The sequence below is a fragment of the Ceratotherium simum genome, chromosome 16 (genome assembly GCF_057802395.1).
Source record: "Ceratotherium simum simum isolate JZ-2026a chromosome 16, ASM5780239v1, whole genome shotgun sequence".
Lineage (NCBI taxonomy): Eukaryota > Metazoa > Chordata > Mammalia > Perissodactyla > Rhinocerotidae > Ceratotherium > Ceratotherium simum.
The window spans coordinates 35767985-35780520 of NC_141915.1; the positions used below are offsets into that span (position 1 = coordinate 35767985).

At 54.1% G+C, this 12536-nt stretch overlaps 1 protein-coding gene across 1 annotated transcript in view; it reads right to left on the reverse strand.

Annotated features, from left to right (window-relative positions):
- Positions 1 to 1515: 1515 nt before the first annotated feature.
- Positions 1516 to 12536, reverse strand: part of ABCC3 (ATP binding cassette subfamily C member 3) — a 49830-nt gene continuing 38809 nt past the window's right edge. The window contains exons 26-31 of the mRNA XM_004434719.3: positions 12089 to 12190; positions 8948 to 9094; positions 8617 to 8775; positions 7852 to 8018; positions 4612 to 4806; positions 1516 to 2066 (exon numbers count right to left, since the gene is read on the reverse strand). Coding sequence (XP_004434776.1) covers positions 1958 to 2066; positions 4612 to 4806; positions 7852 to 8018; positions 8617 to 8775; positions 8948 to 9094; positions 12089 to 12190 — 879 coding nt within the window. The 3' untranslated portion in view covers positions 1516 to 1957. The remainder of the gene's footprint in view (positions 2067 to 4611; positions 4807 to 7851; positions 8019 to 8616; positions 8776 to 8947; positions 9095 to 12088; positions 12191 to 12536) is intronic.

The window sequence follows — 12536 nt, forward strand, 5'->3', positions numbered from 1 at the left end:
ATCCGAACCCGGGCCGCCAGCAGCGGAGCTCACGCACTTAACCGCTAAGCCACAGGGCCGGCCCAGCACTATACTTCTAATCACAGGGGGTTCAAATTGTTGGACAGCCCAGGGACAAGACGCACTGGGGAAGAAGAGAAGGCCTGTTCCCCACCGGAGCCTGTTCCACCCCGCTGCTGCCCCGTGCTCAGGCCGTTAGTGGCGCCTGGAGACAGACACTTTGTGCGCTGTCTTTCCTCCCATTCACAGCCGTCAGCTTCATTTCCCCGGAGTAGCTGAGCCAGCTAGATAGAGGTCATCCTCTAGTAACCACATTTTTTGATTATCCTATTTACTTTACACAACTGAGCCTCTCCTTTGGGCTGTCAGCACCTGTCAGGGCCTCAGTGAGCTCAGAAGCAAACTCCCGAGACAGGAGAGGAAATATAGCCCACCAGCCGTATACCTTCAGATCTTCAGCTGAGAAGGATGCCGAATGAATCTGCGTTTCTGTTGGTTTAGGGTAGCGAGAGCCTCACAAAGCAGATGTCATGCCAAATTGGCCTAATAAATCAGGGAGCATAGCAGAGACCTTCTCTTAGCGCCAAGGAGAGGCGGAATAATTTGGGCATTTGTGCTTTCATACTTGCTTTATCACAAGGATGGAAGTCTTCTTCTATACACTCATAAACATCCTGGGAAACAGCCTGCCAAAAAAAATGTGATTAACCTTTAACAAATGGTCCTGCAGCACAGGCCGACCCAATGCATGGAGAAAAACCAGATCAAAGGAGCCATCTCCACACCTACTGAAAACCATTTAGGGTGGGGGAGAAAAAAACAAACCATCACTCACAACCAGTCACATCATACTAAGAATAAAGGTTGAGGAAATGAGAGAGTCAGAGGAGACCAGAAAACTCAGGAAGGTAAGAGAGAGAAGAGATCCATTCCAAATATAAGGCCTTGTGCCGGGTTGACTGACCTGCAGAAAATAAACACTTCACTGGCTTGCTCAAGAAAGCACATTTAATTCACCTCATCTCCTTTACTAGCCTTGACTGTCAGGGCAGGGGGCAGCCTCTGGGCTCTCCTGTGCTCCCACATTCAGCTTCTGCCCGACTGAGGAAGGGGAATGACGCGGAGGCCTCACTGGTAGTGGGGACCTGTCTGGAACAGACTTCTAAAGGAACAGGGAAATAAAGCACCGTGCACTTCTCAGCCCCTAGAGAAGCAGGCTGAGAGGTCTGAGGACCGACATATACATGTAGGTGTTCACAGCAGCTTTCCCAAGAGGCCTCGGGTCAGATTTCAGGGGCTTTATTTCTCCCCTTTGTACAGTAGCTGCACAGCAGAGCAGGAACTACTGGCAATTTCCCAGTGAATTTTGGCTGTGGAGACATTTCCAGCCAAAAGCTCTCGGGTCTTAAGTTTTCAGATAATTCCAGCCATGTAGATGTGTGTCAAGTCTGCCTCCTCCAAAGGTCCTAACCCCCAACCTTGTGAACAGGCAGAGAAAGGCTCCATTGGGGTGTATACTGTTGACCACGTAGCTTTATTTCATCAGTGCTCCATTTTTAATGGATTCAGGCCAGCACCCCAGAGTACAGGATTCAGTTCCTAGGGACGGCCTGACCCGGCAGTCTTCTGTTCCAGGAGGAAAAGGCTTTATTTAAAAAAAAAAACTTTAGAGTCAAAAATATGAAAAATCAAAGGGGGTAGGGAAGTCATTCCATGAAATGATTGAAAACAGTGAAGTCTGGGAATCACACGAGATTGGGGAGCAGGAGACCCGGGGACTAGTCTGGGCTCTGCCTCAGACTAGCTGTGACGGTTATCCTGTGAGGCACTTTACAGGGGCAAAATCTAACAGATGCCCCCAGCATTTGCTGTCAAGTCCATTCTGCAGACATATTTGGTGTCCTTTCTCTTCCTGATAAAGCCAGGAGTGGCCAGGAGGAAAGCCCAGGAATATACTTTAGGCAAGTCCAGCGTCCTTGGCCATCCCGTAGAAGATGCCTCTGGCTGCAATGAGGTGGGTTGGAGAATCAAATTCGGCTACTGTCCCTTTGTCCAGGACCAGGACTCTGGCCAAAGAAAAGAAGTGGTCAGGTCTCCATCAGCCCAGACTTGGCCTCAGAGTCCAGTACCCTGCCCTTCTGGGTACTGCTCAGGCCCCGCAGTGACATGCCAACCCTCCCACTTCAGTCAACCCACCCAACACAGCCGCTACGCCGCATGGGCACGCTTGCAAGAGTGGTTATTTTAGCTGCTCGGTTTGCTCTCCTGGCAGATGAGGCCGTTTCTGGGATCAAACACAAGGTTCCTATTCATCTCTGCTCGTCGGGGCTCCAAAAACCTTCCCTAATGAGCCCTTCCCCTCGCTGGGGTCACCGGACTGTGCACAGGGAGCCACGGGCCTGTGTGCTGGGCCCTGTGCGCTTGCATCTGCTTTGTGCCAACTCACAAAGGCACACAGCGGGAAACCGGGCTGCAGTGAGGCCTGACACTGGAATCTGGGACTTGGGCTGCAAATCTGGCTGCTGCTGATGGGTGGGTATTCCCCACCCCCCACCCCCGTCCAATACACACAGTCAGGCCTGGGCCTGGAATTAGAATCTCTCGCCAACCAAATGCAGGGTGCACCTGGTGCAGGGCCAATAGCCTGGCTCCCAGGGTGAGGCAGGAGTGAAAAGGGCTCTACCAAGCCCGGGAAGATGCTTCTCGAGGGGAGGGAGCAGACTGCACTCTGTTTCCCCACCTACGGAGCTCCCTGAAACGTGTCCTGGGAAGGAGTTTGTCTGTGGACATCGCTGCCTGGCCACTGCCCAAATTGGAGCCCAGGAGACAGCCGCCCTCCCTTCAGTGGCTTCTTATTGCTCTTAGGGTAAGGATCAAATGCTTTACCATGGTCCTTAAAGTGCAGCAGTGGGGCCTGTCCCCCTCTCCCCCTCATCTTGGTTCTACTGCCCCCTTTGCCCTTTGCATTCCAGCCTCATGTGTCCTCCTCCTGAAGAGCCTTTGCATGTGTTGCATCCTTTGCCTGAAATTTCCAGCTCCTTCCCTACCCCATCTCCTCCCCTGCTCCCCAACTCTTACTCATCCTTTAGGGCCAGGCTGGTACTCCTTCCTTAGGAGAGAAAGTGTCCTAGCTGCCCTGTGTGCACTGGCTTCCTCTGCCTGCACACATGGACCCCTGCTTCCTTCCCGCAGGCTCTAATTACCTGTTCAGTAGCATGATTATTTAATTTCTGCCTGCCCCACTAGAGTGAATGAATTCCCAACCCCCAAAGTCAGTTTGAACCTTCTACCCTCAGGGCTGCTGGTGAAAATCATGTTTAGTTAGGCCTGGGAACAGATCCTCTTAGCCAGCTCTGTCCTTTGTCTGGACGCAGGGCCCAGCACTTCCTGCCACCTTCCCTTTTCCCAGTGGGTCCTGGAAGGGAGTGGGGTGGGGTAGGGATACAACAGACAGAGGGTAGCATCAGGCATGCTCAGCTTGGTTCCCAAGCCGCTGGGGGCTGTGTGGGGACACTCCTGAGAGAGGGACAAGGTCTGCCCCACTGCCCTTTCCATGGTACCCTCCCCACCTCCCCATGCCCTGTGGGTGTTTGTTTTGTGAACGGAGGCCTGTTGATGTACTCCACCACATTCCTTCAACATAGGTTTGTTGCAGCTTCCTGCCTCCTCTTCCTCACTCTGAGCTCCCGTGTCTGCAAGGGGAGGGCCAGCTCACTTCCGTGAGGCCTCTGAGTCACACAGCAGCCCCCTTGCCCTCCTGCACCACACCTTGACACTGGGCACAATGAGGGACTAGGTCACAATTTTTCCTTTTGGCTGAGTGGCCTACCTCCCCAAGGAAGGAATAAGATTCCGAGGTCAAGACCCCTCCCCTAATCCTGTGAGGGACTGGGGCTAGGGAGAATTACAGTCAGGGGCTGGGGAGGAAACTAACATCTCCCAGGACCGCCTGCACTTTCAAGGCTTTATTTCATTGACTCCTTACAACAACCCTGAGCGAGTCATGATTTTGTGAACTGCCCAAGGTCACACAGCAGTCAGCAGCTGAGTGGGGCCTGGGACTCGGCCCTCTGCTCTCCGACCACAGGGCGTCTGCCCCTTGTGGTGCTGTCAGGGTCCAGCCCACCAAGGCAGGGACCCAAGCATTACGCACCTTCCCTCAGGGGCTGCCTCATCTGCACACCCACCTCATGGGGTGGGAGGGAGGCGCAAATGAGGTAAAGGCCACGCGGGCATTCTGTAAACGGGTCCTCAGGGATTGATGGGATTTGGCATGAAGGACCCAGTTCCCCTCATCTCAGAGCGTTAATAGGAGGCTGGAGGGAGGCGGCCTGTGCACAATTCACCAGAGCCCCAGTGTGCCCCGTCCCCACACGTTGGTACCCCCAAAGTGCCCCCTGTGTCTCAGAAAACCTCACTGTGCCCCCGTGCCCCCATAACCCCACTCTGTTCTGCCCCTTATCCATAACTTGGGAAGCCTTGCTCTGCCCCCCCACAACCTAGACAATCCCACGAGCTCTCCCATGTCCAGATAACTTTAATCTGCCTGCCCCTTCCCGATGGCCCAGGCGACCCCACCAGGCCCCTCCCTGCTGGGTTCTGGTGCCCCACCTGTCATAGTCCATGATGGTGTTGAGCCGGTGTGCGATGGTCAGCACCGTGCAGGCCTCAAACTGGGTGCGGATGGTGGCCTGGATGAGGTCGTCAGTCTCCAGGTCGACGGCGGCCGTGGCCTCGTCTAAAACCAGGATGCGGCTCTTGCGGAGCAGGGCTCGGGCCAGGCACACGAGCTGCCGCTGGCCCACGCTGGGAATGGGGAAGGCAGGCATCTCCAGCTGGGCGCCCTTAACCTGCCTCCAGCCTCACTCCCCAAACTGTTTCTGTCTCCGCTCCACCCCAATGGCCCAGGACTGGCTTTCTGTCTAACCTCTTCCATTTCTGCCTCAGCCAGGTCCTCCTGGAACATCGAGGTCTGGACACCACAGGGAGAATGAGGGGCCTTTGGGTGGAGCTAGTGCTCAAAAACATTGTGAAATCCTCAGTCTGTCTCTGGCACCCCCGGCCTCCTCCTTCTATACTTTCTTCCTTGTCCTCACTCCTCAACTAGTGTCATGATGTTTCTCTGCTTCACTCGATCAGTCATTTACACCTTAGTAAGAACACAATTAAAAGGCTCTTCCTGGATATTTGCACACATTATGCCATCTTGCTGAGCCTAATATCAGACTGTCATCTCCCACCCCCATAGGGAATACAGGCCAGGGCTCTGTTTTGAGAATAAGGAAGGGGTAGGGTAGGAGAGGACCTGGGGACTCCCTCGTGTCTGGTCAGTAGGGAAGTAGAGGAGGGGCGGGATGCATACCTTCAACCTCCCGCCTTGGAAGCCAGAGCTAGGGAACAAAGTGAGGCTGTGTTCCCAACCACAGAGGCTGCTGCACCCCCACAGCCAAGGCCAAATACCTCAGCCTTTCCCAAAGGGGTGAGTCACCACAGTGCGGGTCAAGGCCGGGCTCTCTCCCTGGCCCATTCCCGCAACTAATGAAGGTTTTGGCAGCAGAATGAGCCACCAGATAGAACTCAGGGCTGATTTACGGTGGGACTGGCACAGGATACAGATTATACTTAAAGTGGCTACAAGCTCAGTGAGGGAGGAGGGAGCCGATTTCTGTCTCAGATCCTGGTGTATGTGGGGCTGGAGGAGGTGCTCTGGGGGAGGAGCAGGGAGAGAAGAATGGACCAAAAAAGAGCTATGGGGTGCAGGGTCTGGAAGCCTATGCTTGTCCACCAGCCACCCCAACGTGGATGTGTAAGTGAAATCCAGTTAAAATGCACATTCAGTCTTTCGGGGCTGCCTGGGGAGGCGGTGGCGTCCCACTGGTGGCTATGATGCAGCCAGGAAAGGTTTGGGGCAAAAGTCCCCACTTCCCTGAGTCCCTGCCCCTCCCCTCGCTAGCTGAGCAGCTTTGGGCAAATGTATACTTCAGAGCCTCATTTCGGGCCCATGGGACTGCAGTCAAGATGAAACAAGATAGTGGACGCCAAAGTGCTTTGAACACTTACAGTGCTGAGCAAATGTAAAGGTTTTTGTTTTTGTTGTTGAGGTCTGGAGAGAGTCCATGGGTATAGACTCAAAGAGAGCAGAATAAGAATAGCTATATTTCTCAGGAGACTTTTCAGGTGATGTGCTTTCCATCTCATCACACAAATCACACATCACATCACAGTGACCCTAAGACCGCTCTGTTCCAAGGTAGCCCCCGGCCACATGTGGCTACTGAGCACTTGCAGTGTGGCTAGTCTGAATTGGGATGTGCTGTAAATGTAAAAATACACATGGGACTTCAAACTTACCATGAAAAGATGCAAAGTATCCCTAATAACTTTTATATCAATTACATGTTGAAATGATAATATTTTCGATAGATGAGGCTAAATAAAATACATGATGAAAATTTATTTTACTCATTTCTTTTTGCTTTTTTTAAGGTGGCTACTAGAAAAAATTTTAATTACACATATGTGGCTCACATATTTTTATTGGGCAGCATGGTGCCAAGAGGTATGGGTATTATTATCCCCATTTTAGAGTGAAGGAAAAGGAGGCACAGAGAGGTTAAGTGACGTGCCCAAAATCACACAGCTAACACAGGCACAGGAATCTCAACCCTTCAGACTCAGTGAAAAGTGACTTCTGGCCCTCCCTGATGCACAGCCCAGTGGCTGGGGATATAAAATCTGGGGCTATAACAAAGCAAAGAAGGGCCTGGAGAGCTCACTCTGTCCTCTCCTAAACCACAGACGAGACTGCGTCCATCTTGGAAAATATCTATGATTTCCCTAAAGCACTGTGGATTTCCTCTCACCTGCTCTGCAGGTTGAGTCCACACCCCTCTCCTCAGGCCAAGCACAGAACCTCACAAGACAGGACTGAATAGGGCTCTAGAATCTCCCAGACCTGGTTCAAATCCCAGGCATGCCTCCTCCCAGCTATGTGACTTTGGCCCTGCCTCAGTTTCCTCATCTGTGAAGTGGGACCATGGACCACCTCTGGGGCTTGTGTGGTAGTGCGATGTGCCTGGCACACAGAATATGCTCGATACAAAACAAGGCCCCCTAAGTTTACGCAGGCTGAGATGGGAGAGCAGAGGGCAGGAGGAGGCTGGAGTGGGAAGGGCAGGAGGGGGCTGGAGAGGGCTGGAGAGGGGAGGGCAGGAGGGGGCTGGAGAGGAGAGGGCAGGAGGAGGCTGGAGAGGAGAGGGCAGGAGGGTGGGCTGGAGAGGAGGGGGCGGGAGGGCAATGGAGAGGGGAGGGCAGGAGGGGGCTGGAAAGGAGAGGGCAGGAGGGCAACGGAGAGGAGAGGGCGGGAGGGGGCTGGAGAGGAGGGGGCGGGAGGGCAATGGAGAGGGGAGGGCAGGAGGGGGCTGGAGAGGACAGCGCAGGAGGGCAATGGAGAGGAGAGGGCAGGAGGGGGCTGGAGAGGAGAGGGCAGGAGGGGGCTGGAGAGGAGAGGGCAGGAGGGGGCTGGGGTGGACTCTGTGTCATTTGATGTTAGATCCTCTGGCTCCACAGAGTGCTGTTTCTTTATTTCCCTCTTTCTTTTTTTAAAATCATTTTATTGAAGTCATATTGCTTTATAACCTTGTGTAAATTTCAGGTGTACATTATTGTATGTCAGTTTCTGTATAGACTGCATTGTGCTCACCCCCAATAGTCTAGTTTTTATCAGTCACCATACATATGTGCTCCTTTACCCCTTTTGCCCTCCCCCGATCCCCTTCCCCTCTGGTAACCACCAATCTGTTCTCCTCATCCACATGTTTGTGCTGTTTCTGACCCACTCCCAGCTGTTACCTGAGATTCTCCCCGCCCTCGGAGCACTCGAAGTCCAGGCCTGCCGGCTGGGAGCTCACAAACGAATGCAGGTGGGACAGCTCCAAGGCTCGCCATATGTCTTCCTCCGAGTAACTGCTGGAGGGGTCCAGGTTCATACGCAGGGTCCCCGAGAACAGGATGGGGTCCTGGGGACACAACAATGCCTCAGAGCGGGGCAGCTCAGGCCCCATAAGGAGCCATGGGCCCCAGGGCCAGGGCCAGGGATAAAGAGAGGGATTGAGGTGGCAGCATTCCCACTCTGTCCCCAGCCCTCCAGGAGGGAGGCAATGGCCAAGGAGATACAAAAACGCCTGCGGGTAAGTGATAACCTCAGCCTTGCCGCACAAAGCCCTCCGCTAAAGCAGAGACTTGAGCCGCTAACCTGACTCCAAAGTGTCCAGTCAGCAGAAAAAATGCCCCAGAGGAGCCAGAAAAAGTGAAATGTAATTCTGAGCTGTGAAACAAGGAGACCAGGAGAGCATGTTTCAGGGGATGGGGTATTTGAGCCGTCCTGTGGTCCTGGTCCCATTTGCTGGCCCAGGAGGTAGGAGGGCAGGGTCCGATTGGGCCAGGGTGCGTCTGACCCTTCCAGATCCATGACAGGCGGCGACTCTGGGGCTCTGCTCCTGTTGGTCGGCTCTCCAGCCTCCCAGATAGAGGTCCCAGTTTTGGACCTCAAGCCACAGAACAGAGGTGCAGCCTGCTCCCCAGAGTCACTGGTCAGTGTGGTCGTCAGGCTGGTACCTGGGGGATGATGGTCAGCCGAGAACGCAGGTCATGGAGTCCGATGTCTCTCACGTTGAGGCCGTCAATGCAGATTTCACCCTCTGCGGCCTCCAGGACGCGGAAGAGGCCGAGGGTCATGGACGATTTGCCAGCCCCAGTGCGGCCCACGATCCCCACCTGGAGGAGGTACGGAAGGGCTGTCAGGGGTAGTCTGAGGGATCAGTGGGGGCATCTCCAGGACTCCCCTAGGGCGGCCGAGCAGACGTGTGGGCTGAAGCACCTGCTCTCCCACAGATCCAGGCTCTCCGCAAGTACAGCTTTCCCCGGCGCAAACCCACCCCACGCGCACCTTCTCGCCACCGCGCACGCGCAGACTCAGGTCTTTCAGCACCAGCTCCAGGCCCGGCCGGTAGCGCACAGAGTAATTCCGGAACTCCACGTCGCCCTGCGAGGGCCAGCCCGCGGGAGGGCGGCTGCCTTCCACCACCCAAGGGGCCTGGCGTGAGGGGAATACCGCTCTGCATCAGCGTGGCACTCTTCCCCAGCCGGCCCGCTCCCACTTTCCAGTCTCGCTCCCTCCCTCCCAAGGCCCCCTCCATCCTCACCCGCCTCGGTCCCTGGGGGAGAGTCCCTGGTGTCCCTCTGGCCCAACCTTGTGGTTCAAGGAATCTTTTCCCTCTGACTGTATTCCCCACAGAACTGCTCCAGAACCTCCCCATCCCGCCCTCTCCTACTCCCTCCTTGTGCCCCAGTCTCCTGAGCTGCCCCTCCCTGCCTGCCCTAGCTCCCCCTTTCACCACTCATTATTATTGAGTGGCTACTCCATGACAGGTACTGGGGTCACAGTGGTGAACAAGACAAAGTCCCTGCCCCCCCCCCGTGAGGGTTACATTCTAGTATGGGGGGCATACAATCAACAAATAAGCACATCCATATAATGTAAGAAGGTAATGAGTGCCAAGAAGGGCTTGGTATTGCTGTTCTGTACAGGGTGATCAGGGAAGGCTTCCTGGAGGAGGTGATATTTAAATAAAGACCTGAGGGAGGTGAGGGAATAAGCCAAGTAGATATCTGGGGGAAAGGCATGCCAGGCAGAGGGAACAGCAAGTACAAATGCCTCCAGGTGTGTTCTGGGGCACAGTGACAAAGGGGAGAAGTAGTTGGTGGCCCCCTCACATGGGGCCTTGCAGGCAATTTTAAGGACTACGGCTTTTACTCTGAGTAAGATGCAGAGCCATTAGAAGGCAATGCACAGAGGGATGACGTAATTTGATGTGTTTTTAAAGGATCCCTCTGGCTCCTGTGAAGGGAAGGGAGAGGGGAGGGTGGAAACAGGGAGGCTAGTTAGAAGGTTGTCAAAATAAGTTGGACATAAGATATGGTGGCTTCGAGACAGGACCAACTACATAATTTGGGAGGCCCAGTGCAAAATGAAAACAGGGGGCCCCTTGTTCAAAAATAATGAAGAACGTCCAGGTGGCGACAGCAGAGCATTAAACCACGCATGAGGCCCTTCTAAGCATGGAGACCCGTGTCCCCGCACAGGTCCCACACCCATGAAGCCAGCCCTGCTTCAAGACGGGGGAAGCCAGCCAATCAGCGGTCAGAAAGCAAAGCAGCCAGTACAGACGGCTCTTGAGGAGGAGGAGGAGTCAAAGAATGGGCAGCAGGGTTGGGGGCAGAATTGTTTAGGATATGGAGACAGGACCATGTGTACAGACATGGGAAAATGGGAATACCAGACATCAAGAGGCAGAATTGGAAGGTCCCAGAGAGTGTGGGGGGGGTGGGGGGGGACACCTGGGGAAGGCAGGGGTGGTGGAGGTCACAGGCCCAGGAGAGGCCAGGCTGGGAGGAACAGGTGGGATGGGGGCTCAGTGGAGACTGACAGGGCCAGGGCTGGAGTCACAGAGGCCATGAGGGAGGGCCTTCCAAGAAGAAGAGAGGGGTCTTTTCATCTGAATGTCACTGAGAGGTTGAATTAGAAAAGAACAGAAGTGTGTCCCCTAGGTTTGGAACCAAGGAGGTCCCTGGTGAGCGGCTGCAGTGGGGTGATGGGGCCAGACACCAGGCTGCAGGAGGCGGATGGGTTCAAGGGTGACGAGGAAGTGGGGAGAGCACATGTGGACCACATTTTAAAATAAGCTGCGCGACAAAGGAGAGCAGAGAAATGGGGCAGTAGGATGTAGGGGAAAGGGCGGGTTGGTTTGTGTGTCTAAATGGAAGACATGATGGCATATTTTTGCACGTGGATGGGAATCATCCAACAAAGGGAGCAAGACAGACGATGTAGGAGATAGAGCGTATAATTGGATGATGTAGGAGATACGGGGTGTAATGGAGGAAGTGAAGTCCTTCAGTGGCTGTGCAAAGAAACAGAGGGAGTGGACTTTGAAACAAGGAGGGACACTTCCTGTTATAAGAGAAAGAAAGAAGGTGAAAGGGCCACAGCAGCTTTGAAAGGTGGGAGACAGGAAGGTCAAGGGAGTTCACATCTTATTACCTGTTTTCTCATTGACCTGTCAGGGAGGCCGATGGCTGAGCACAGGGGAGAACGAGATGGGGGGCTTGAGGAAAGAATGTTCAAAACAGATCTTTCGGAAAGTGGGAACACATGCTTCTTGGGGAAGCAAAGCAGGAATACCCAGCAATGGTGTGGTTGTAAACTGGCAGTAGAAGCAGTGATGTTCTCCAGCAACATTTCAGCTGCTCAGTGCTGGCATGTGGAAGGTAGACAGATGGGCTCAGCTGGGGTGGGGTTTTGTAGGTGAGTACAACTGAGAGAGAGAAGGGCGGGGGAGTTGAGTGCTGGCATTGCTGGAACATAGAATCCAGGCTAGATAAGCTAATGGACGGGGAATAAAGGCAGGTCACCGGACTGGGGATCCCAATGAGGACAAAGTACCGTGACAATAGAAAGCTCAGGACACGCGAACTGGGAGGGATGGGAAGGGTGGTCTAAAAGTGGGAAGCTTGACATTGAGATCTCAGAGAGGCTGCAGCTTTGGGACATGAAGAAGGCTGGGGTGCAACCACAGGAGGTAGTGGGTGGAGAAAAGTCTGCAGCCCTCAGCAGAGGACAACTCCCTCTCCCCAACAAGGGCATGCTGCCCCACCACTCCTCCTTCGTCCAGTCCGATGTCTGTGGCTAAAACGCTTACCTGCCCTGCTCACCTGAGCTGAATGTCCCCCCTTATCTGCCCTCTTTGGGTGCACCACCCAGAGCTCTTGTCATCCACCGTAGAGCCCTGCAGTGTCTGACCTCTCCCACTAACTCAGAATCTGCTCGAGGGCAGACCCTGCCTTGCTCAACTCTGAATCCTCTACACTTTCTAGCACGGAACCTCTGGCTGATGCTCAGTAAAGGTTGAATGAATGGGCGAAGAGCCACCAGAACAGCTGGCCTTGGGCTATAGGGATGGCGGGCCACCAAGCACCCTTCCCCAGCTATTCCAGACTCCTCCTGCCCCAGGCTCATCCCAGTACGCACCTCCGTCTCCGTCTTGGAGTACTCCTTGACTCTCTCCACGGCCACAATATTAGACTCCAAGGCTGACATCATTCGTATCATCCAGTTCAGAACAAATGTTACCTGGCCAAAGAGACTGGGTCATGGGTAGGCTGATCTCCCTCCCTCTGCAACAGCTTTGGGAGGAGTTTGGACTCTTTGATTATGCTCCTATCCCATCTACGACCCTGGTGGGGCTAGGCAAGTCCATAGGGGTGCCACCTGGGGCTCTAATCACAACTGCACCTTAGGCAGTGGCAATGCAGACTTAACCAATGGCCACCTAGCCCAGTAATTCTCAAACTTTAATATGTATAAGAAAGACCTCCAGAGAATCTTGTTAAAATGCAGCTTCTGCTTCACAGGTCTGTGGTAGGACCTGAGATTCTGCCTGTCTAACAAGCTTCCAGATGATGTTGATGTGACTTGT